Here is a 24346-nt window from a genome sequence, read left to right as displayed (position 1 = left end):
TACAAAAACCCTTTTCGTTTTGCATCTTCCGCCTCGAACCGAATGAACGAAACACAAGGCCCGTTCTGTCGAGGGAAGCCCAATTGAGCATACCTTAATTTCTAGTCCAGCGAGCTGTTCTTCTCCATGCCGCTGCTGTCTTGCGCCTTTTTTCCTTTTACTCCGCTGGACCGGATCGGATCACATCGCAAAGAGATGTTCGAATCTGACAGCCCCCGCCGTCCTGAGCTTCAACGTCCTCATGGTAGCGGATACCCAGCCATCTTGCTTTTTACTTTTCTGTTTCTTGTTGTTTCTCCCGGCTGTTCTGGGCGTGGTCTTCACGAATACATATGAGCGCCCTTCTCTCTTCTTCGCTTCTCCTTCTTCTTCTACTTGTTGGTTTCCTTGCGAAAGGGTTAGATATACGATTAGCCCTAGGTGGGCGGATTTTCGGAACAACACAACGAGCTCTCACATTGGACTGTGGAAAGAGGAGGGTTTGCGGGATGTACATAGGTTTTGACTGGTTGGGAGGATGTGTGGGAATTGGATTGGATGGCAGGGAGGAGGAGGAGGAAGAGCAGATATTGTGTCAGTAGCAGAATACCAATACCAAGAATTCTTTCAAAAAAAAAAAAGATATGTCGCTTGGTTGCGGCGTAGTGTCTCTCCGCTGTAGTATGCCGTCCTCTCTCGCATAGACCCCCAGATGCCTTGTCTTGTCTGAACTTGTTATCTAAGATGTTCCCTTGTTACCTACCCCTTATCTGTTTGATTGCTATGTATACTACAGCGGCCTAGAGTGAAGAAGGCTGGTCCTAGCTAAAGCTATTATAGACGGGCGGAACGTTGTTCGTGGCGGGAAGGCGTGGTGCGAGTGTGGTAGGATCTCTACTTGCTCGCTGGCTACAACTAGAGCTTCTGAAGAGTTGAGTAGCCAGGGTATTAGCTACGTTCTCGTAAGGCCCATGGTATTTGGACTTTTACTACCTACCATCGACCCTGTGAAAGTTCGAAATGAAGTCCGTTTCCTCCTTACTTCTTATCTTTCGCGCGACCAGCCCGGTTGATTGTGGAGCAGTAGGCTTGGCTGTGTACTCTTGATAAGAAAGTCAAGTCGATATACCGAAGTAGGGCCTATAACTCAATATGTAGTAGAGCAGTGGAAGGGCCTTATGTCGAATACGTGGATTCCACATTTTCCCTTCTTCTCCAACTCATGGCTCAGTGTGTGCAGCATATTGACTGCCTGCCTCTCCGTTTCGGGAAGCTCGCGGGCGTGAACGAGGCAAAGGCAGTGCAGTGCGACTGGTTTGATCTAGCCTTGGGGAAAGACGCAGAAGACTGTGTATGCTTTGTGGTTGCCATTACAAGAGTGTGCGAAAGACGCATCTTTATCTTGAAACCATGGCTATTATTGTGCATATCAAGATAAGAGTTTGGTGATCAGCCCGGACCAAGACCATGTCCCGGCCTTACTCAAAGATGCAATGTCTTCTTCTTGGCTTGGAGGATTAAAGGGCGAATTGAGATCCGGAGAGTTCCTGAAATGCGAGTGGATTGTGGTAACGCAAGTGCACGTGTTGACCGTGAGTGACTCCATGAGTCACACGTGTCGTGTGCCTGTGGTCATATTCCGACCTCACAGACTGATTTCATCCATACACATGGACGCGTTGTCATGTTGTAATGGGGCGGTCAAAGAACCACGTGAGGAGGCTATCCGACTTCCAAAGTTGACGCCAGACCGGGATCAAGGGGCACTCTTTGACAGCAGTCAAGGTCGAGCCATCAGAAATAAACTCATCGATGTCGGGATTGTGGCAGTCGTAATCGGCTCGTCAAGTAGTATGTGTCGTGTGCTCATAGTCATACTTTGATGTCGACGTGTCGCCATGCTGTAATGGGGCTGTGGATGAACCACGCGATGATGCTGTCCGTCTTCCAAAGTTTAGGCCAAGCCGGGATGAACTGACATTCTCTGACAGCAGTCAAGGTTGAGCCACCACGATTAAACTCATCGATGTCGTACAGTAGACGCGCAGTAGTGGCAATCTAGGCTTATCGCATTCTATCGAAACTGTGTTCGGATTACATTCCGTGCTGTCGTTCGCATTCGCAATGTGGAGTCGTGTGGGTGGCGGAAAACAGCAGCCGTTGAACTTTCCGATGGTTGTGGTGTTCGTGAAGAATTTTCCGTCGGGATAGACCCTGTCGCCTGTCGGTGAACGGTCCACCCACTGCGTGCATCTCCGACATCGTATCTTCTCCTAGCTCAGCATTTCCCCAGATGTGAAGTCGCGGTCTTGAGCTTGGCATTACACATCGCGCACTTTTGGATGCATCGGCCCCGGATTCTTACCCCAGAATTTCAGCGGTGACACGGTTGTTGTTCTTACGTCTCTCGTATTGACTTTGCGGGGTAGCCATGCGCTGGAAGGATGTTGGCATCCAGCCTCTATGGAAGTTCGACGTGTGCCTCGTCTCGATGCCACTAGCGACAGCCAATTGCTTGACCAGGCCCGGTGGCATGGCACTGCTTAGCAAGGGCAGCGCTCGACAAGCAGTGCAGTAGCGCCTTTGGTAACTGCCGATCGAAGCAGAGCCGCCTCATGGAAGATAACGGTTTCAATGTCTTCATGGCTTATACCGTGTTACGAGGACCTTGCGAAGCTCATGTGATAGGTCGCTTCGTTCGAGGCGGTCGCTCAGAGTCGGATCTCTAGATAGTCGTGCCGATAACTGCATGCGCTGATATGAGCAGGCCTAGACGCTGCGTTGGTTGACGCTCCGACATCGTCATGGGGCATGCGTGCAGACGTGGCTTTATCTTGGGCTGAGGTTATCGTGAAGCAAGATGATGCTACTAGCGGCACTAAGGTCTGGCGCTAACTATACATAGTTATCAAATCCACTTCTTTCATCCCACTTCTGGATGATTGTGGGGTAGCCGTTGATCTGCCTTATCTCCAGACTCTCAACATCCTCATGATGCTTTTTTGGCTATAACCTTCTTTACGAGCCCGCCACTGATGATAGTTTCAGGCGATGCGGATAATCTATCAATCGCGTGTCCAACTTTTCCGCTGAGCGGGCGTCCTCCCATAGAGGGGTTTAAAGAGCGAAAATGCGACGCTCGACTGCGGTGGCTGGCCAATCAGCCGCACGCTGATGCACGATATGGATACTTCGGGGAAAGCTGGGTTGTTGAAAGGCCGAAGCTCGGCATCCAGGCTCAGACACCCTGCATCAACCACACCAGCGACATGTTTTTATCAGCTGCTATCTTGGCCCACACCGGTCTAATGATAGGCGAAGGGAACCATCGGCTGTGTCACTGACCCGTCACGCGCATTTGAAGCGTCGTATCCGCATTCACTGGATCCGCATCTTAAGTCCTATTACTTCGCACCGGGATTCTCACCCCATTGTCGTTCGACATTCCCAGACCTCGCCCCCCCAACCAAGTCTACCCTACCCTGATACTCAAGATGCCCGCATTGGCTCAAGACAAGGTTTTGGCGAGAGATCTGAAGGCTAAGAAGACCAAGTCCAGGAACGGATGTGGTCGATGCAAACTCAAGAGGGTAAAGTCCAACGATTGCGCCTACTGCACTGGCCCACTTGCTGACAAAAACAAAGCTCAAATGTGACGAGACCGCTCCTGGTTGCTTGCAGTGCAAGAAAAGGAACGTCGCGTGTCCTGGCTACGAGAAGACTCTGAAGTGGTCGACAAAGTACGAAGTCTTCAACCCCGCCCAGTCCAAGTCAGCGTCCCCTAGACCCAGGTCAACACCCGACGCCACCTCTACCACTTCACCGGCCGCGAAGTCACCCCTTCCCCAGAACGTCGCCAGTGGTATCGAGGCTGCGTTGGCTGCCGTCCTCCCTGCAGGCAGGAAGAACTCCCCTCCCACACAGCAACCCTTGACAACACAGGCCTCATCAGCAGTCCCCTCTCCACCAAGCTTTGAGGAACCAGCCTCCATACAAGAGTCCTCTACCGAGGATGGTGATTCCCCTCGCGAGTACGAGCCTTTCCCCATGGAGGATGTCAACAACATGGACCCCATCATGCTTGATGGATTCGCTGACGCTATCCAAATGCCCAACGAAGACTTCAGCTTTGATCCATTCGACAACATCGACTTCGACTCTGGCTCGCTGGAAGACCTTCAGTTTGACATGCAAGACCTTTCACAGAAGCAAGACATGAGTTCTACTTCGTTACCTGTTATGGATCGGGAACAGAACCGAGAGTCTAGCCCCAGGCTCTCGCGTTCGTTGCTTCTTGACTTGTATCGTCTTCCAAGTCCTTCTCCAGACCCATCCTCCCCGGATGATGTCGAGTCACTGCTCGTTCAGCATTACTTCAAGGACGTCTGCGCTGTGTTTTCTTCTTTCGATTCTGTTCTTAACCCCTTCCGGACTACCATTGGCCGCATCTACAAGGACTGCCCTTCCATTAATTACGCGATCCAATCCATGGCTGCCGCACATCTTGCCAACACATTCCCCAACATGGCGGCAACCGGCCTTGAGCTACAGCGCAAGGCGCGCGAGGCATTGGAGCTGGAGCTTCCACTTGCTCAGAGGGATCACACAAGCGCGACCAAGACGTTCTTGAGCATCATGCTACTTGGTCTCACCACCTCATGGCACGACAGCAACGCGCTCGGACTCGAGTACTTGTCTATCGCGCGAGACCTCATCCTCCCCAAGCTTTTTAGTAGGTCGGGCGGCATTGAAGTCGAGCGCGAGGCACAGTTCTTTGAGGAGTCTTTGATCCACTGGGAGATGCTCATGGGCTTCGTAACAGAAGATGCCATGAGCTTCTCGCCCAAGTCAGGACTGCGACCTAGCATCACCGCCAGGACGAACACTCCTGCTGCGCGTGGGCCGCAGGGAAAGACAGTCCCTCATCCATGGACAGGCATCGCCCCGATGATTCACTTCTTGTTCGCCGAGGTTGGTCGTCTAGTTCGCAAGGAGCGCTCGATGGACCGCGAAAACTCTATGGACCTCCGTCGACGACAAGAGAACCTTCAGAACGCCGCCTCACTGGAAGAGGACCTCCTAGCTGTTGACTACCCATCAGTTAATCAGGTCATTGACACTGGTGATGAGCGTACCCCCAAGGAACACTTCGTCACCATCGCCGAGGCCTACCGTCTGTCTGGCTTATTGGAGATCTACCGTGTCTTCCCCTCCATCCTACGCAAGCGCTTGGGATCCGGCAAGACCAAGGGTAGCGAGAACATCGAGTTCGCCTTCCCTACGCCGCGATTCGAGACTGTCTACGAGGCTACCGACATAAAGCTGTGGCTCAACTCACTTGCCATGCACATCATCCGGTCACTCGAGTCTCTGCCTTCCTCGTCGGGTACATTCTGTATCCAGCCGCTTCTGCTTGTTGTGTGTGCCTCTGAGTTGAAGTTCGTCTCTTCGATTGACTTCTTCGACGTGCAGGCCAATGATGCAGAGGTCGTCGCCGCTCGTGAGTTTGTCATCAGGCGCTTGCAAGAGTTCGCTCTTAGGCTTCCCAACAAGCCTCTTCGCAAGATGATCCAGCTCATCAAGGAGACCTGGCGCCAGTCTGATGAGGGCCAAGACGCGTTCTGGATTGACGTCATGAACGATAAGGGTTACCACACCATCATGTGAGCCAACCTTGTCAACCTCTACCGACCATGGGGCGGAACCTCGCGGCTCCCCTCAACCAAAATTCTGTCCTTTCTACGATATAATTACGACATGACATTAGCGCTTTTCCTGGATACGGCATTCCTCTACGGCGTTCGACATCCTGTTCCTGTTTCTTTTTAGCGCGCCATTCCTGGAGACCATGTTCTGGTCCTCCCCTGTACGACTGTATCCACAGTACTGTCCTCGATACGAACTCTAATGTACGGCTTCCACCTAGACTCCTCGGTTCTCAGCATCCCGGTGATGTGAAATGTGGACCCTGGCCTACCGCGACACTACCATACTACGACTACGATACCCCGCGCGATACCCTAGCGACCATCCCATTGCCTACTGCGATAAACAAACCATTAATACTGGCATCCATCTGGAATGCTCTGCCAGCGACCACATCCCCTTCTGCGACCTTGTCCCATTACGATACCCCCCAGCTGCGATCAGCCCACTGCGATGACCTGTCACGATGACTTGTACCGATATCTGGACCCATACCAGGACCCAATTCCGCCTAATAATGACATCTATCGAGATGCCCATAGCGACAACCCGAGCGACACCTAATCTTCCATGCGACAATACCATACCAAGCAACAACACTAATTCCTCTTTTACCCTTGCGATACCCCCGCTGTTTGTATATTACTTTTCTTCCATTTCAGGTAGGTATGAGTGGATGCTTCCATGTGTTTCCGATCGCGACACTTTCTTCCACTGCGGCCATGCATCCTTGCGCCCACTACCTGGCTCGACCGTTTGCACCCTGCCACAATTGGATCGATGCATCGTTCGGGTGACTTGTATGTAGACTGCTTGCTTTAGCGTTCTTGGTCTTATTTCACGATACCCATTTGCTTTACTGTTCTGTTGAGCGTTTGCTCTTCTTGTTCTGCGATGTTTCATCGCGAGTTTTGTTGTACGATACCTTCGTGGTGGGTGGTGGCAGGGACGAAAGAGGAAGGAGGGACGATGGGGGAAAGACACCGACGCTCTGTAACCCAGACACTGTCATTTGTACTCGTGGGTAAAACCACGAGGTGCCGGGCATGTTGTAGGCCAACGTTGGTTTGCGCAAGTGTCATGGTGGGTGAAACCCCACGACATGCGGGGAAAGATAAGGCGCTGTTGTGTGCTTGGACGAAATGTTGTGGCATCGAACCACACTACCACGGCGCCTTCGCATCGCTGGAACATGCATGCACGGTGGACAGGTAGTGGAAGGGGAACATAATACATTCATTCAATCAAAGCCGTGATGTGGGTAACACTACATCACAGGCCTGTTCGCCTCATCATCACTATCATCGTCATACGCAATGAACTCTCTCCGTCCACTCGATGCCTGTGTGACAAAGTATCGTGTCGTCTCGTACGCTCGTAGCTTCTTCTCTGCGCCTGGGCTGAACACTGAATCTGCTTCCTGGGGACCAGTGGGAATGGCTAGGAGACGCCTTTCTGCACCAGTCAAGCGCAGGCTGCTCTTCTCGGATACTGGCTCAGGAGAGCTGTTGTTCTTCATCCTGGAGATACCGTTAGTATACGAGAAATAGTGAAGAGGTGTCAAGGTGTCTTACCATTGTTTACCCAAATGCAAACCCTCAGCAACACAAGCCAATATCGCAACCACAACAATCATCTGCAGCGCCCACAGCCCCACAAACGAGCTATGAAACTCTGGAGTAGACAATATCGATTCTGCATGACACACAATTCTCCTATGCGGACTTGACGTTGACTGTTCCTCTCCATGACTGTTCATCAGCACCGCGGTTGGTACCGGCTTCTGCGGCGCATCCTTGATAGCACCCGCCATATACGAGTCATACAGCTCCGGCTCTGTGTGTTGCAGTTTCTGTAATTCCGATCCTAGGCTTGCGCATACATTGAGTGCTGCGACAGGACTTTGCGAAGGGTCTGCTGGTGACCAATGTGCGGCGGAGGGTGTGTAGGCAGCAGAAGCGGGAACGGATGAAGACGGCATATCAGCAACGATTTCGCAGCGACAATGTGTTTGTGTAGGCGCAGCGAGAGTAGTCGATGAGAGCAGCAGAGTCGCAACGAGCGACGTAGAGATTCTGGCCAACATGGTCGTGTGTGGTGGTGATTATGGTGTCTTTTTCTCCGTAGAGACGAGAGACAGGATTATAAGTGTAGGTTTCTCTTGGTGTTAACAAAGCCACGCGATGTTACGTCTGTACCAAGGTGAGGGGAAGAGGCGCAGCGGATGGGATTCCCTTGCTGGTCGGTCCGTTAGTGATGTTTTCGGGCATACTTTTTCCAAGATGACATACCTACCAAGGACTGGGCCTTGACACCTAGGTAAGCGATGTGGTAGATGATAAGCAGTGGAATTGCTGGTGCGTCAAGTTGGGTGGTAATCTGGCGGCCTGATGTAATGGGCTGATGGAGATAAGGTGGTAGATGGGTAGGGGAGTGTGGTGTTGGTGGTGCTTATGAAGGATGATGATGCTATGCAATGCTATGCGATAGCGAACAGTCGATGGGATTGATTAGATTACTTGAAATGGTGAACAGATAAAGTCCCAAATGCGCGCAGCAGCAGCCCAGTCTATATGCGAAAATTATCCCCCGCCTCTGCCCATTCTGTGTTCAGCGCAGCTGTTGTATCAGCTACGCCCACACCACAGCCGGCCGTTTCGCACAGTAGCATCTCGCCGGGGTCTAAGCGGGAAGCAGAGACCGGGTTCTAGAGTCAGCGGTCACGCCGGGGTGCGCGCTGCGCTGCGCCTTTTTGCTGTAGCTTTAGCCGAGATGAGCGCTCGTGTGTGCAGTAGGTGAACGGCGGGTTGTCTGTGAGCACATTAAGGTAAGATGGGTGAGCTGATGGGAGGTTAGTGTTTGGTGGAAAGTGTGGGTTAGATTGCAAAGGTCATTGGTGCACTGGCTGCTGGAGGCGCAGCTGGGAACCGCGTTGTGACTAGCGGCGTCCCCACAGACGACCATCGTCACTTTTGCTTCGTTCAATGGATGATGCTAGAGATGGTGTTCATCTCAGTTTCTGATTGTCTTGCGCACTCCAGCGATGACTTCACTCGTTTGCAACTTCCGTCCTCTGCCATGATGCGGACCTCACTCCGGGTACCGCACTCACAGACAGGGGGCTCCACCCTCGAAAACGGACTGCGAAACGTTACTCTCGACACACGGACGTCCACATCCAGTACACCAACCCTCTTCCAGCCATAGCACATCTATTTTTCCTTCTCTCCTCGGCATCCTTCCGAGTCGTACCTGAGGCTAGAACCAGAACGAAGACAAACATCTCTCGGTCCTTCCCCACGGCTTGAGCTATTAATATTCTTTCTTTTTCTCGTCGCCAAGCAGGTACTGGCAATACATCGTATAGTACGCGGGTCCTTTCTGGTCTTGGTAATTGGAAGCGCGAGCGCTCTGGAGGGCTCTGGACCGGACAGTTTCGTGAGGTGGTACGAGACACCGACTCAACTTCCGGTCGCGTTTGTGTTGCTCGTACAGCTGTTTGTCTAGAGTTTGAGAGTCCTAGCTGTCATGTCAGATACCGTGGACTATCGAACACGGCGTTCCCTCCGCGCGCCGCTACTTAAGCATACAGCAACTCTTGCGCGACAGCGGGGCGGAAGGCCAAACAGTTGGAGTTGTGAATTACCTTTTTCTCACGAAACGCCTGGCTTGAGCTTCCGAAACGGATCTCCATGTGCTAAGAAATGCCGCGGAAAGCTTGTGAGTGATAGAGATCAGGGTTGCTGCATGTGCTGTTTCACAATGGTGGGTCTGTATAACCGCGGTTGATATCATATCGCTGAATTCCATGTTGGATGTCTCTTGAACGAGGATCACGGAAGAAGTGGGTCATGAGAGTGGAAATGGTCAGATTCTTGAGTGTCTTAGCGACGGAACGATTGTCTCTATGGGAACGTGGTATCGCGGTGAATGCTCAGACTGGCAGCTGTCGCTGAGAGAATCTAACGACATTTGTGATGAGGAATATGGATTCCTTTGCGCGCGCTCGGATTTTGGTATGGGTCCCACGGTGCCGGTGAGTTCTCATTGACGGTCCAAGGTGCTATCGCGTCGCTGCAGCACTGTTTCTCAAGGTCCTCTATCAGCTCATCCCAAGTATCCACAAAGCTCGGATCCATCCTCAGTATCTCTTTTTTCATAGAGTCCATATCCTTCTGGAGTCCACACTGCCCCAGTATTATCCGCTCCAGCTCTCTAGTAAGGATACTTTTCCACTCGCCTTCTCCCATGGTTCCACACTGTGTCGCAAGTTGTTGGAACTCTTCTTTCCCACATATGGCGCCCAAGTGCTCGACATAATCCGCCCTACCCCGAAAACACTCATTTAATAGCGCCATTCTCGTGATCTTAGACTTCTCTTCCTTGAACCAAACCACACCGCAAAACCGGCACCAGTTCTTTCCTGCTATGATCCATCGATAGAGACAGTCTTGACCGATGATATGCCGACATCCGCGCGTGAGGATCTTGACTGCGATTTTACAGCTGCCAGTGGGACTAGAGCATGTGTGTACACCGGATTTATCCCATCTGCAATATTTCGGTGGTATGGGTTCCGTTGTGTTACGGGTTTGGAAAGGAACGAAGGTTTGGGTTTGTGCAAGCTGCGCGCTTATACTCGATACATCTGGGTTTGGTGATAGGCACTTCGTTGACAGTGGGAGGCTTGGGCGCTGCTGTGCAAGGACCGATCGTTCGACGAAGTCTTCTGAAAGCCGTCGTCGGAGATATGGCTGCGGTGTCAACGTTGCCAGTCCTTCTTTCGCCGCTTCTTTCGTGAGCCACCTCACTCTGTGGTCGCATGCTTCGGTCCAGAAATTGCACACAAACTGCTCGCAGACTATGCAGCGTTTGTCGAATCCCGCTAAACCGATTTTGCTGACGTTTTTGGTACGTAGCATGAGCCATACAGCGAGCGAGGGAGGTAAATCTGGTATGTATTCGGTCGCATCATGTCGTGCACTGATTACCGGCGGGAATGAGTGGTTTCTGGAGAGGGACATGATCGGCCTTTACAGGTAAATGACGGATGGAATGATAGCGATGGCTGTTCGTGGTAAGGATCGGGGGCGTCTATTGATAGTGTCAAGAGAACTATAGGTTGAGCGAAGGTAAGTGCAAGCACAAGGGTGCAGATAGCGACCGCTTAGACACCTTCGAGGCAACGAGTACTGTGCTTCGGTCGAAGTTGACTCCATTTGTGAATCAGGCAAGACCGACATATACCAAGCCAAGAAGCATGTCAAAGGCGTCCCATAAGCCATATCGCTCCTACCTTGGAATTTACTCTCCACGAAGGGCCCTTGTTCATATTACCCGTGTATCATGTACTTATATGGAATGCATAGCTCGAAAGTCGTATTGTAGGATCTGAAGGCAGCGGTTGCACGGCGTGTGGCAGTATAGGCAGCTTGTCTCCAGGCTCAGCATTGCTCGCACTGTAAAGCATGCCGCGGTGGATGGCGACGCGACGGTGAGTTCTGTAAAGTGAGGTGTGTATGGTCACATCTCTTGGTGTTGGGGAAGACAGTGACGGATGGGCTCTCAGATGCCGAGGTGGCTTCGCGTCGGCTTGCCCTTGGTCTCGCCAAGAGCTGCCGTATCAATGTTGACCAGCCAAAAGCGTCATGAACACCCACACGATCAACAAAGAGCTGTAACTTCATCGCTCTTACGCAGTTGACATTACTATCAACATTGCACGCAGTCCCCTCCACCAGCCATCATGTACCTCTCCACCAAACCCTCCTACTCGCTACCTACCAGTATCTTCCGCCTTCCCGCGCATCGTCAACCGCCCAACCCCCCGCAACCGTCTACAACAGAACCGTCCCGTTCTCCCCCGTAATAAGCTCGATCTCCCCCGGAATAACCGTCCCATTCTCCACGGCCGCCGCATGTCCCCTCGCCACCGCCCCATAAACCGGCAAATACTTGTCCAAGTACGGCAGCAGCTCTTTCGCACCGGGCGTATTGCGCCAATCCCGCATGAGGTCGCATACAATGGAGAAGAGAGAAACGAGCTGCACGCCCGCGGCCTGCATGCGCGCGTTCGCCGTGTCGCGCACGAGCTGCGTGTAGGTGCCGCTGGCTTCGACGTTGGCGAAGACGGAGTAGCCTTCTGAGCGCAGGGCGAGGGCGAGGAAGGTGGTGCAGACGTCGGTTGTGATGCCGCCGACGATGATTTGCGTGCGGTTTGTGGCGCGGATAGCGGCGCGGAAGGCTTCGTTGTCCCAGGCGCTGGGGATGTGTTAGGAGAGGTGTTTGCTGAGAGGCAGATATTGTGGTATGTTGACGCAAGGTATAGTGATAACGATGAGAAAGACGACTCACCTGACCTCGCCCTGACGCCGGATAAGCGGCGCATCAGGATACATCTCCAGCATCTCCTTCGGCAACGGTCCATTGGGACCTTGGTCCGCAGACGTGCTCAAAATGACAGGTATATCAAAGACTTTCCCAAGTTCGGCGTGCGCCAGGATGTTTTGCTTGTAGAGGGTTGGGTCCCAGTCTCTGGCTAGCTGGAAGAGGCCGACTTGTAAGTCAAGGATGAGGAGGAGCTACGTTGGGACGTTAGATGGGGATATGGGGTTGGAGAGTATGAAGAAGACTCACCGCCTTGTCCTTGTCGATGCGCTCCCATGGTACAGCTGAGGCATGTTAGCTGCTGGAAGTTTTGTCTTACAGGACAATCGTACCATCACTGCGAACGGTGTTGAGCAGCGTGAGGGCCGCAAGAGCGATGGTGGAACTGAACTTCATCTTGAAGACTGGTGATCCGATTGGTGGGTCAAGCTATGCTCCGAAGTCTGAGAAGTATCCAATATTGTTGCAGTGGATGTGTAACTTGAGAGCAGTTGGAAGACCTCTTTATACGTCTACAGAGTCTTCAGCCTCATCCACCTTGACTCCTACCTCCCGCCCAAACCCCGTTCCATCGCATCTACTCCACTGCGCAAATACATCGCCACGCCATGCCTTGGCCCGCAAGCCCACTTTCGCACAACACGGTTTAGGTCCATGTTAAGGCGGAGCACGTAACCAAGTCCTGCATTGGTGCAGCTTCAGACTACCATCTCGACCCGGAGATCTTGTTGTTTGCAATGCTATCAAAGCCATGACAAACACTGTACCCAGATTATTTGCCAGCCCCACGGCTCAGCATTGGCTACCTTCATGATATAGCCCCGCATCACAGGTCCTAGTCAGGATGTCGTGCATGGGCGAAGCGGGCCATCGTCAACATCCTTGGTGTTGAGGCGTCGTATACGACGGCGACATTCTGAGTAAGGCTTTGATAATCAGTGGTGCAATGGGCGAGGACATGTGGTGCGATAACTGTCAATGGTGTTCTGAGCTCTCCCTGTCGTGCACGGAGGTGTGGAGACGCCGAGCGTTTTCTGCATACCTAGCTGTAAAGTCAGCAATGACAAGGCTTATTCATCAGCATTTGGTCACCACGCTTGCGCGGAATTTTCGGGGAAGCGAGATCGTGCCTGAGTGTCACTGCTTGCAATCATTTAGTCAAAGCTTAGAAAGTCAACCCAGGTACTTCAGTATCGGTTATGGCTTGCGACAGGCATGTGCATGAGTAAGCCACATCAAATACAACACGCAAAACTTTCAGGTGACGATTTTCGTGCATGATATTACAAAGAATACGTATTCATTCTCTGATACTAGTTTAGAATATGCATCAAGCTTGCGAAATGCGCATTCAGGGCCCAGCCTCAACGGAAGAATAGACGCGACACACAATACAAAGTACAACGCTTACTGCGCAGCAAGACCGTTACTAGCCAAGAAATCCTGCATCACTTGGTAGCCAGCTGTGGCGTTGTAGTGGAAGTTCAAACCGTGGCCAGTGTTAGGCTGGATGTACGACTCGAAAGCAGACGCGTTGGGGTAGGCCATGGCGACGGCCTCGGGGATGTTGGAGGCGCTGGAACCCATGAGTTGACCGTAGCAGTTACCTCCGCAGAAGGGAACGTCTGTCTCGCCAGTGATGACGAGCACAGGGCCAGTGAAGGGCGATGAGCTGGGTGAGCCGCCGATGGTCAAGAGCTCGCCGGTGGTAACGGGCTGCTTGGTCTTCTCAGCTACGAGAGCGAGGCCGACGTCGTAGTTGCCGGGCTGGAGGAAAGCGTATTGTAGGGCTGTGAGGTCGGAGTGTGCCATGTAGCCGGAGGGGTAGTCGTATTGGGTAACCGTCTTGTTGTAGCCGTTGATCAAGTCGAGGACTTCAGTGGTCGCGAGCTCATTCCAGACCTCGTCGGTGGTCAGGTCCACACCAGCGGCCGCTAGGATCTTCTGAAGACTGCCCACGATGTTGTCGCTCAGGTCGTACTCGCTTGCGATGCTCTCAATGACATTGTTAGAAGCGTTTCCGAAGCGGAGGGGCTGGTTGAGACGAGCGCTGTGTAGGTTCCATCCGGCGGTGATGTATGCGAGGAATTGTCCGGCGACGGAGAATCCGGTGAGGATGACACCGTCGGTGTTCTCAGGGTAGAGGGCGGAAAGCCAGTAGGATTGCACGCTGCCGAAAGAGTGGCCGACGTGGATGACCTTCTCGTATGCGCAGCTGATCTCTGGGATCTTGCCCTCACGCAGCTGTGTAGTGACAGAGTTGAGGGCTTCGACTTCTGCTTGTGCTTGGATCCTGAAGAAGAAAAGCTCTGATCAGTATATGGTACACAACGATTGCTATAGAGTTGTCACTTACTCGTTGAAGGGGTCTCCGTGAGACGAGTTACCGATACCAAGACGGTCGATCGCGAGCGTACTGTAACCAGCGGCCAACGCGACGTCGACGTAGCTATAATTATAGTTGTCGTATTCCAGATCCCAGTATGTCTTGTCAAAGCCAACACCGTGGCTCAAGAGCTGGATCGTGTTTCCACTACCGCTGGCTGGCTTACAGTACTGCGCAGATATGTTGTAGGTACCTTGGACTGTCTGGTAACCTTCGAGGAGCTCCGCGCTGTAGTTCTTGCCGAATTGGTTGAAGCTAGCTACGAATGCGCCGACGTCGAGGTTACCTTCGATTGGTACTTCCTTGAACTGTCCCTGTCGCGAGGTGATAGGGGTCTGTATCATGAAGTTTGCGCATTGTCTGGCGGCAGCGATGCTGGCCAGGGCGAGAGGTAGCAATGCTTTGAGTGGAGCCATTTGTTGCGGAAGAATGGTGAGTTGAAGTGAGACTTGACCTGAGTACTGGTGGTTCATTCGCGACCGAATATGGCCGCCACATTATATAGTACCAACAGCACACGACTGGCTCCTGCACCCTTACATTACAACCCTTCCAATACTGGAGCTACCAACAAATCCAAAGCGCGCGAACTCGTCGATCGAACTTTCCATAGCGTTGCCGAACAGATTGTTCATCCGAATTGACGTTGTGCAACCAATAGTCGATTATCGGCCGTCTAGTTAATGTACCGCAGGGAACCATATGCAGGTAAAATCAGCAGCTAAATCAAGTACCGGCAAGGCGACATCCGAAAGAAGGAGATTATGAGGTGCCAAAGCAAGTAGTCCCGCGCCGAGCGCGGTTTTACCCCAGTAGTTAGTGGGACTCCGTGGGGCATCATAGGCTGGATTGGGTAATCGATGAAGTATGGCAGCCGTTAGCTCTTGTATACTGAGACTACTCGCCACCATAGGCGGAAGCTACCGTACGCAGGTACACTGAAATGTGCTTCCCTACGCCTAGAACGCGTCCATAACATACGTGTATGGTCAATTACGCCACGGAGATGTTTCGCAGCGAGTCTTCGCGCTGGACGTGAACCGTTTACTTGTGCTTTTGTGCGGTGGTTTGACGGAGACGCAGGGACTCCTTGCAGCCGAAATTATCGTTGGTTGTGTTTGCAATAGCCTCGTGATGTGGTTCGGCAGTACCCAAGTAGCGACGGTACACGACCTGCATGAAGGTGCGTGGTCGGAACCAGACCAATGCTCGGGACCACACTGCACTGTGACTGGACACAACGCGAATGTGTAAGCAACAAGACGTTCGCGTCTTGATACCTGGGCAGCGAAATCCTCGATAATGACGCGATTATAATTGCCTTTGGTCTGTAATTGAGCACGGTCGCAATGTCCGTGGTGTTGATCGTTTGACTTGCGCTAAGAATTTGGAATCTTCGGCCTTGATCGCAGAAGGAGCGCCGCCCCCCTAAACGTCATGACCCGCTCTGCGACGGCAACGAGGCTTCCGTGACGATCGCGCACCTCCTTCTAGAACAACTATCTCCGGTAGTTGGGATATCAAATCATGATGTTCCGCGAGAGGCGGGGCATCAGGTCGTAGAGAGGTGATGACGCGAGGAGATTTCGGTTCATGTTCCTCGAGGATGTCTCCGGCAGCCCGAAGACGCCGCTAACCCCTTATGGGCTTTGTACTTTTCAAGACTTGCTCATTACCACATGTCTGCACTACACAGCTGATTCTTGACTACTTTGGTTCTAGGAAACCTTCTTCTTCAACATGTAATCTCCACCTTTGACCGCCTTGTAGATGCCATAGAGTCCACTTAAGAAAGCGTTGCTCTTCACAATGCGTTTCAGCATACCTTTCAGGCCTGGACCGAACTCTTCCTTTCTTCCTCGGTCTTTGACCTTGTCCCATATTGTTGGCAGAGAATCTGCATTGTACTTTCTGCGTAGCGTATCATACTCGCGCTTATCGTAGACTTGCCACCATTCGTTTTCGGTGTAGAAGACTCGGCTGTATAGCCACTTCAGTCCACCCAGCTCGCGCATCTTTGCTTCGATCTCACGGTTTGCGCGAACGTACTCAGTCTCGTTGGAAGAGTACGGGCCCCAGATACCAACGCTGATGTATTTGCCGTCATAAACGCCATTCTCTTTCCCATCGACAAGACCTTCGAACGGCTTGGGATGACCCATCGAGCTTCTACCATCCTGCCGCAGCGGACACAACCAGAGCGGATATATGTTGAAGGCTTCATCCGAATACTGCAAGAAAGATGCAGTGTTGGCGACTGGGAACGCGATGTCGTGGATTATGAATCGATCCGTGTATCCAGACACGTGTAATGCGTGATACATGATCCTCGTGTGCATGAAGTAGTCCAGCAAGAAGCGTGTGAACCACATGAAAGGGACCATGAACTGCTTGTAAGCATACATTCCCATCCAGAATGCTCCTCGATCATAGCGAAACAGGTAGTCTTCCACAGGGACAAGCTCTTTCGTGATGATGCCTTTTGCGGTAAGCTTCTTTGCGCGTATCCAGAACCACTCGTCCCATGGTCTAGAGAATCTTTGAATCGGCAAGTCGGGCGTACGGTCTTTGTCAACGAGGCGCCCTGTTACTACCACTCCGGCACCTTTGGAGAACAGGACTCCGTCAACGTAATCGTTCCTTTCGTCGGTGGTATGATACTGTATCTTATCTGTCGCGTTCTCGAAGGAAAAAGTTGGATGGTAGGTAACTTCAACCAGCTTCTTGGGAGGAACAAGCTGCATCTCCACCAGCGTGAGCACACCAAGTGTCCCAAAGCTACCTCTTAAGCCTTCAAACAACTCTTGATTCTCGTCCTGGGATGCCATGACAAGCGTACCATCCGCCAAAACCACTTCTGCGCTCAACACTGTACGGTCGAAAAATCCGTACTTGAAGCTGCTACTTTCTCCTGCTGTGCCTACGAAGCCTCCTCCTACGGTGATGCCTGGGAACTCCATAACCACAGGAGGCAACAAGCCCGCCTTCATGGTTTCCTTGACCAAGGCATCCATAGGGACATTTGGTTCGACAAGCGCCGTTCTTTTGTCTCTGTCGATGGATAGGACGTGGTTGAGGGAGCTTACGTCCACGATAGCATCTCGGTCGAAATGAGCATGGCGGGTGCTGTTCGTGCTACCATGATAAACACGAAATGCGGTCTTGTTGTGGTAAAAATGCTGAATGCGAGAACGTACTGTCTCTACGGTAGCCCGGTGACCGTCCATCTGGAAGATGGTGTGGAGCCGACTGCAGCGATGCGATTGGTGTTGCTTTCCTGCGTGATGTGTGGCTGCGAGATGAGGCTGAAGAGGCTGCGCTAGTAACGGTCGTACCTGCCCGCGAATCCACGAGATCGAACCACCAATCTTTCTTCCCTCCTATCGCGGTCGCGACAACAGTATGGTGAAAGCTGCCAGCTACTGCCTGAGCCGTATTTCGTATTCAATGCGCAAGCCAAAACCTTGGGGGTGGAAAAACCTTCCCGAACGCCGTACGTCAGCGTTCTTAGCGAGTGGATCGTCTTCCGCGCTTCCGGTCCCTATGGGGCGCCCGATTTCATCACCCAAGATGCGGAAGGTGACGCCCGCGCATACGGTTGCGATTATGGTTTCTCTGGAGCACCATTAATGGCACCTCGTCGCCTGGATATCTAAATGGCTGAAACCATGAAGAGGAATGCATACGGATCCTTCGCCCCACACACAGAGAGCGGCTTTTGGTCCGGGGCGGATAGTCAGATATTGACTTTAGCAGGATCCAACGGGTAGTGGAGAAGGCTCAGCCCTGCAGCTTATGTATACATCAAAAGCAACGCCACACCATGTTCGTTTCATCCTCGGACCGCCCGACAACATCGTTACATCTCATTGCATCATTACACGCACACTATGGATACTCATAACTCTACAGTAGCGACTCTGGCATCGCAAGTCGCCCGCTTCAGTGCTTCGAAGACCCCATTCCGCATTTACCATGGTTCTACACTATCAACACGCAAATCGTCTCGTGATCGGAATCAGATTATCGATGTCAGCTCACTCAACCATGTGCTCCAGTTTGATGAGACTGAGAAGACGGTATTGGTGGAGCCGAACGTGCCGATGGATAAACTTGTGGAAGCTACGATGGCCAAAGGTTTCCTGCCCAAAGTCGTCATGGAACTCCCGAACATTACAGTCGGTGGCGGGTGAGTGATTAACGGCAAGACGTAGCCCAGTGGTCACTCGAGCCCTCCATCAAGCTCATAGTGATGAACAGAAAGCCGAAGACGTCTGAGCAAATTACATGGCATGGAAGACTGCTAACTAAGATTGACAGATTCGCTGGCACCAGCGGCGAGAGCAGCTCCTATAAGTACGGGTTGTTCGATCGCACTATCTCCGGCATTGAGCTTATCCTAGGAAACGGCGAGGTAGTATGGGCATCGGCAGAAGAAAACCGCGATCTGTTCTTCACAGCAGCAGGAAGTTGCGGAAGTCTAGGTGTCATTACCCTACTCAAAATGGAGCTCATTGACGCACGTCGATACGTTGAGTTGGAGTACATTCCAGTTCGCTCAACAAATGAGGCCGTCGAGCAATTTCGACGCTACCAAGACGATCTCGAGGTTGAATACATGGACGGCATCCTGTATTCGATGACGAGTGGCGTGGTTATGATCGGTCGCCTGACGGATGGTCATGATGCTCCAATGAATAGAAGGATTCAGAGTTTCGACAAAGCTACAGACCCCTGGCTGTACATGCATGCACAAGACATTCTGAAGCAGGCTCAGGACGAGAAAACAACATACAAGGAGCTTGTGCCTGTTCAGTCCTATCTGTTCCGCTACGACAGAGGCGTCTTCTGGTCAGGGCTGCGCGCGTTCAAATACTTCGTCACGCCCTTCAATCGTCTCACGCGCTTTCTACTAGATCCTTTCATGTACTCCCGGACCATGGTACACGCTCTGCATCGCTCAGGTCTCGCATCCCGAACTATCATCCAAGATTACGGTGTACCATACGACGCGGCGGAAGAATTCGTTCGATGGACCGACGAAAGGACTGGTATCTGGCCGCTCTGGCTGTGTCCAGTGAAGTCGGCGCCTCGTGGGGAGCGAAGCTTCTCCCAAGGTAACAATATCAAAGACGACATTCTCCTCGACGTGGGAATCTGGGACATGGGACCGAGCGACGCCCACGAGTTCATCAAGCTCAACAGAGACTTTGAAGCTAAAGTCACGGAGCTAGGTGGCATGAAGTGTTTGTACGCGCATGCGTATTACACGGAGCAAGAGTTCTGGGATATCTACGACGAGAAGAAGTACATGGACCTGCGGAGAAAGTACCACGCCGAAAGCTTGCCAAGTGTTTACGATAAAGTGAAAGTCGATCTGCAAGGCGTTGCCGGAGGGAAAAGCGTCATGAAGACGGAGTCGTGGAATCAATGGGCATACCGGCAGTTCTGGGATACATGGCCACTTGGCGGGTTGTATGGGGTTGCGAGCGCAACGAAGGGGTTGTTTTTCCAAAGCGACTTCTTGTTGAAGAAGTGACAGCGCATCGTACCGAAGATGGCTGGAAATCGGGGAATGTGTGGGGAGATCCATTGCATCGGCATGCGCCTCAAAAGCATCGTGAGGCACGCCGGGGCCGTGTTGCCCTGACAGCTGGCTGCAGGTCTAGAAGAATGACGATCGGCGGACTAGAGGCTCAAACGCGTCCTGTACTACGTGAATGGCTTACGGTGACGTCGTGCGCATGGCATAATGAGTGGACAGTGGCTGATGGGGGTAGTAGTTCACATACAACAAACCGGTTCACAGCCTGTTTCAGTTCAGACGGGAGATGGCCCTGGGTGAAAACGCGTAGAGGGCGCCGGTAGTCGCGTGTACGTCAGGGCTGGGTTAGCGTGAAAGCTCGACCACTCGCGGCTCGACTCACCGCAAGCTCGCATCGACGTAGCAAAGGTGCTAGCCTCCACCCAACCACCCCATTTCGCCCACCACAACAGGCGCCCGTCAACCATTTTTTGAATATAGACAAACCTGGCCCTGTCTCTCCCCGTACCCCACCACACCCGCGCCCTCCGCTCCTTCCGCTTGTACCAACTGCAACAGTCGCTGTTGCCATCACGGGCCGATTGACGATCTTGCTCTGTTGACGAAATTTTGGCCAGGTACGCAGCTCCAGCACCACGTGTCGCGATCATTCACTGCCGCCGCCCGGAAGCTCCCGTTGTCTAATACCGCATCCAGAAGGTACTCGCAGCCAGAACACTGCCCAATCGCTCGACCATGGCGCGCCTCAGTGGCCTACCATCTGAGCACCACCACGAGGGTCCCGGTGACGCTCCTCGACGCAAGCGCGGTCGCCCGTCCAAGAACCAGACACCCGCCGACGATATGACGTCTGCCATAAAGCGAACCGCGTCGCCCTCGGCAGAGCTCTCGCAAACGAAGCGTAGCAAGCGCGTCCAGGCCGACGACGACGAGGACCAGATTGCCGAAGAGATCCAGCAGTCCTTCTCGCGGTCGCAGCAGGGAGACAACATTAATGTCGAGCAGAGCAGCACCACCACGCGCCGCTACAACCGCCGACACTCGGAGCCTCCTGTTGCCGTCGACGAGGACGAGGACGAGCTCATGTTCAACCGCCCTGCCTCTACACAACCCCTCCCTGGCCTGACTCCCCATCTCGACCGCGTCGGTGCCTCCCGCAGCCGCTTCACCAACACCCGCCGCTCCCGCATGTCTATGCCAGCTCAGCTTCACATCGAACGCGTCGACGAGGTCGACAAGACCAACGGCAACCGCGTCCAGTTCGCGCCCCTCACACAAGTCCTCGACGGCCGCGCCCGTCGCCGCCTCCGCCGCAGCCACTTGAGCCAAGAAGTAAACGACTTCGAGGACCACCAGAAGAAGGACAAGAAGATGTTCTTGGAGCTACGTCGCCAGCTGAAGGCGCAGGACGACAAGATCAAGGACCTCGAGTACCGTCTGGAGGCCCGCCGACTTGGCGAGATCGACCTCGAAGACGCAGACGCCAACGATCTGCAAGTGGAGCTAGACGAGGCCCGCCAGCAGATCGACGAGCTGCGCGCGTCTTCGTTATACAACGGCGACGACAACGAGCCAGTTGAGCTGTCCGACGACGAGGATGGTCTGGTCATGGTCAACCCCGAGGAGCTGAACATGTCGCAGGACCTCGACATGGTGACGACTCCCACCGGCGAGTACTCCTCCCGCGCGCTGGAGATCTCTAGCCAAATGACACTCGAGTCTCTGCCGACCGTGTCACAGCTCAACCGCGACAGCCTGACTGAAGGCGAGGAGATCATCCTGGACAAGATCGAAGACGAAGCTATCGAGCGCTACGAGCGGGAGCTGAAGCAGATGAGCAAGGCCCTAGGCGAATCTCAAGGTGCGCTGCGCTTGATCACCATCGAGCTTCAGAACCTCCGCTTCATCGAGGCTGGCGCTTCCTCTCGCGAAATCCTCACCGAATTACGCCATGGCTTCGAGGACCTTCGCGCTGAGATCGAGAAGTTCTTCCCCGGTACCACTGTTGGTCTTACCAACCAACAGCTTCTTCAGAAGGTCCCGGAACTCTTCAGTGGCATCTTCTACGAGCTCAAGCAGAAGCTCACTCTTATCAGCAGCTCCCAGAAGACCGAAGTGCTTCTCCGACGACAGTACGAGGGTGTTCTGGACTTGCTTGGCGAGTCAGAGGAGCGTGTGAAGCAGCTTGAATCCGAAGTTTTCACTCTCGACAAGGCGAACGAAGACAAGGCGCGCGTTATCCTTGATCTTGAGGAGCGCAACGCTGCCTTGACTACACTGTCGGCCGAACAAGAGCGCCAACTTGCCGAGCAAGATGGTCATATCGCTGGCCTGCAAGACGAGAACGAAGAGAAGGACAGCTCCTTGGCACAACTACGTGAAGATCTCGAGAAGTACCGCGTCGACCTTGACACCGTCACCGTCACCGCAGCGGAGTTCGAGACGACCCACCACGAGACGATCGCTCGCATGGAACAGGAATACACCGAGCGCATCCAAGCTCTGGAGACCGATCTCGGCATCGAGCAGGAGGGCCGCGATGCCGCAGAGGCTGACGTCGCACAAAAGAATACCTACATCGAGGAGTTGGAGGATAGCATCACACGCATGGAGACCGATGTTGATAACATCACCACCGACATGGCTACACTGAGGGAGCGTCTAGCTGCCCAGACTGCCGCCCGCGAGTCTGCCGAAGGCGAGCGTGATGAGCAGATCGAGCAGGTGTACCAGCACGCCAACACCATCGAGAACCTCAACGAGACCATAACTGAACTCAAGGAGCAGCTTGTCGATACCCGCGAGAACCTGGCTTCCGAGCGGGCTCAGCGCGAGAAGACTGAAGCTGATCTCGACGAGGCGAATGACAAGATCGAAGATCTCAACACTCGTCTTCACGATACTGGTCTCCAGGCTAATGAGCTGCGACTCAAGCTGTTCCAACTCCAGCAGGAGAAGGAGAACGCCATTGCTGACCTTTCAGAAGAGGCCGATGAGCGCGAGCAGGATCTCAACGAGCAGCTTGCTGCTGAGTCCCAGCTCCGTCAGACGAAGGAGAAGACCATCACCCAACTGGAACAGCAGATCCTTGGTCTCGAGAGCGATCTTGCGACACTGGAGAACAACCTGGCCGACATGACAGACGCCCGCGACCAGCTTGAGCAAGATCGTGACGTTCAAGTTGCCGACCTTGCTACTCAGCTCAATGACGTGAAGAACAAGTACGTCGCGCTGGAGAACTCCACCAACTCGACCATCACGTCGCTCCAGGCCAACATCACGGACCTCAACAACCAGATCCAGCGTCAGCAAGCCGAGATCAACGATCTCTTCGACCAGGTCACTGAGAAGGAGCGTATCTACCTGGAGGACACAACCGCTCTCAAGGGCAAGATCGACAGCCTTGAGGATGAGCTTGCTCTCCAGAAGGGCGAGAACGAGGGTTACCGCAAGGAGAACCTTTCCCTTTCAAGACGTGTTGAGGCCGAGGCTAATGAGCTATTGAACATCGTCGGCGCTCACGCCACTGAAGTCGACTCCCTCAACACTGTCATCAAGACACAAGAAGCCACCATCAGGAGCCTCCAAGACGCGTCTGCGAAGCGCAGCACAGAGTACGAAGAGATGATTGAGGAGCGCACAACCGAGCTCACCGAGATGCGTCTTCTCGGCGATGCTCGTCTCGAGACCATCGTTCTCCTCGAAGCTCAGATCGAAGAGATGAAGGAGCGCTTCCGCCTCGCCGAGGAGGACACCCGTGCCACCATCGACGCCCTTACCATCTCGCAACGTCAACTTCAGGAGCAAAACGAGCGTCTTGCTGATGACCTGAAGCGCCGCAACCAGGACGCTCTCCAGGCCATCCAGGAGATGAAGCTCAAGCGCATTGAAGTCAAGACTCAAGGCGTTGATCTTCACCGTGTCGCCACTGGCAAGGTGTCCAAGGTCAGCGAAAAGGTCAAGATTGGAAAGAAGGGCAAGAAGAAGACCACCAAGCGCCAATGGGACTCCGGCTTCGGCGTTGATGAGAACGTTGAGGATGACGAGCTCAACGGAGAGGAGCCGCTTGCTGCATAGATTGCTGCGACTTGCCATCTGGATTCGCATGACGACGTTTGAAGATTTGGGGGTTATCTTGTTGCTGTCACTGCAGGGCGGTATTTCTTTCTTGTCTTATTCTCCTTCACACTTTTTTTTGGACACATCACTTTGGGCAACAGATTGTTTCATTTGTCATGAAAGTACCCGGCACTGGCATTGCTACCTCACGACTCAACGGCTTGGCTTCATCGCTTTGTTTGTTAGGATAGAACGGCGGTACGATATCGCGGTTGTATTGCATA

General features: G+C 53.1%; 7 protein-coding genes across 7 annotated transcripts; 3 read left to right on the top strand and 4 right to left on the bottom strand.

Annotated features, from left to right (window-relative positions):
- Positions 1-3473: 3473 nt before the first annotated feature.
- On the top strand, positions 3474-5646 carry J4E86_009307 (uncharacterized protein; the record flags this gene model as incomplete). The annotated part of the gene is made up of 2 exons (XM_051449813.1): positions 3474-3569; positions 3625-5646. The coding sequence occupies 2 exons, from the start codon at positions 3474-3476 to the stop codon at positions 5644-5646; spliced, it is 2118 nt and encodes a 705-aa protein (XP_051299150.1).
- A 1306-nt stretch (positions 5647-6952) lies between these two features.
- Positions 6953-7771, bottom strand: J4E86_009306 (uncharacterized protein; the record flags this gene model as incomplete). Its single annotated transcript, XM_051449812.1, has 2 exons — positions 6953-7198; positions 7463-7771. 2 exons carry the CDS (start codon positions 7769-7771, stop codon positions 6953-6955), a joined length of 555 nt encoding a protein of 184 aa, XP_051299149.1.
- Positions 7772-11522: 3751 nt separating this feature from the next.
- On the bottom strand, positions 11523-12468 carry J4E86_009305 (uncharacterized protein; the record flags this gene model as incomplete). The annotated part of the gene is made up of 4 exons (XM_051449811.1): positions 11523-11946; positions 12040-12266; positions 12322-12356; positions 12405-12468. 4 exons carry the CDS (start codon positions 12466-12468, stop codon positions 11523-11525), a joined length of 750 nt encoding a protein of 249 aa, XP_051299148.1.
- A 1011-nt stretch (positions 12469-13479) lies between these two features.
- On the bottom strand, positions 13480-14874 carry J4E86_009304 (uncharacterized protein; the record flags this gene model as incomplete). The annotated part of the gene is made up of 2 exons (XM_051449810.1): positions 13480-14365; positions 14429-14874. The coding sequence occupies 2 exons, from the start codon at positions 14872-14874 to the stop codon at positions 13480-13482; spliced, it is 1332 nt and encodes a 443-aa protein (XP_051299147.1).
- A 1302-nt stretch (positions 14875-16176) lies between these two features.
- Positions 16177-17685, bottom strand: J4E86_009303 (uncharacterized protein; the record flags this gene model as incomplete). The annotated part of the gene is made up of 1 exon (XM_051449809.1): positions 16177-17685. One exon carries the CDS (start codon positions 17683-17685, stop codon positions 16177-16179), a length of 1509 nt encoding a protein of 502 aa, XP_051299146.1.
- A 663-nt stretch (positions 17686-18348) lies between these two features.
- J4E86_009302 (uncharacterized protein) lies at positions 18349-19997 on the top strand (the record flags this gene model as incomplete). The annotated part of the gene is made up of 2 exons (XM_051449808.1): positions 18349-18647; positions 18779-19997. The coding sequence occupies 2 exons, from the start codon at positions 18349-18351 to the stop codon at positions 19995-19997; spliced, it is 1518 nt and encodes a 505-aa protein (XP_051299145.1).
- A 741-nt stretch (positions 19998-20738) lies between these two features.
- J4E86_009301 (uncharacterized protein) lies at positions 20739-24080 on the top strand (the record flags this gene model as incomplete). Its single annotated transcript, XM_051449807.1, has 1 exon — positions 20739-24080. The coding sequence occupies one exon, from the start codon at positions 20739-20741 to the stop codon at positions 24078-24080; it is 3342 nt and encodes a 1113-aa protein (XP_051299144.1).
- Positions 24081-24346: the final 266 nt, after the last annotated feature.

This window comes from Alternaria arbusti (genome assembly GCF_024043155.1).
Source record: "Alternaria arbusti strain BMP 1465 chromosome Unknown scaffold_16, whole genome shotgun sequence".
NCBI classification, from domain to species: domain Eukaryota; kingdom Fungi; phylum Ascomycota; class Dothideomycetes; order Pleosporales; family Pleosporaceae; genus Alternaria; species Alternaria arbusti.
Note: the sequence above shows the minus strand (reverse complement) of the source record. Positions and strands in the feature narration are given on the sequence as shown.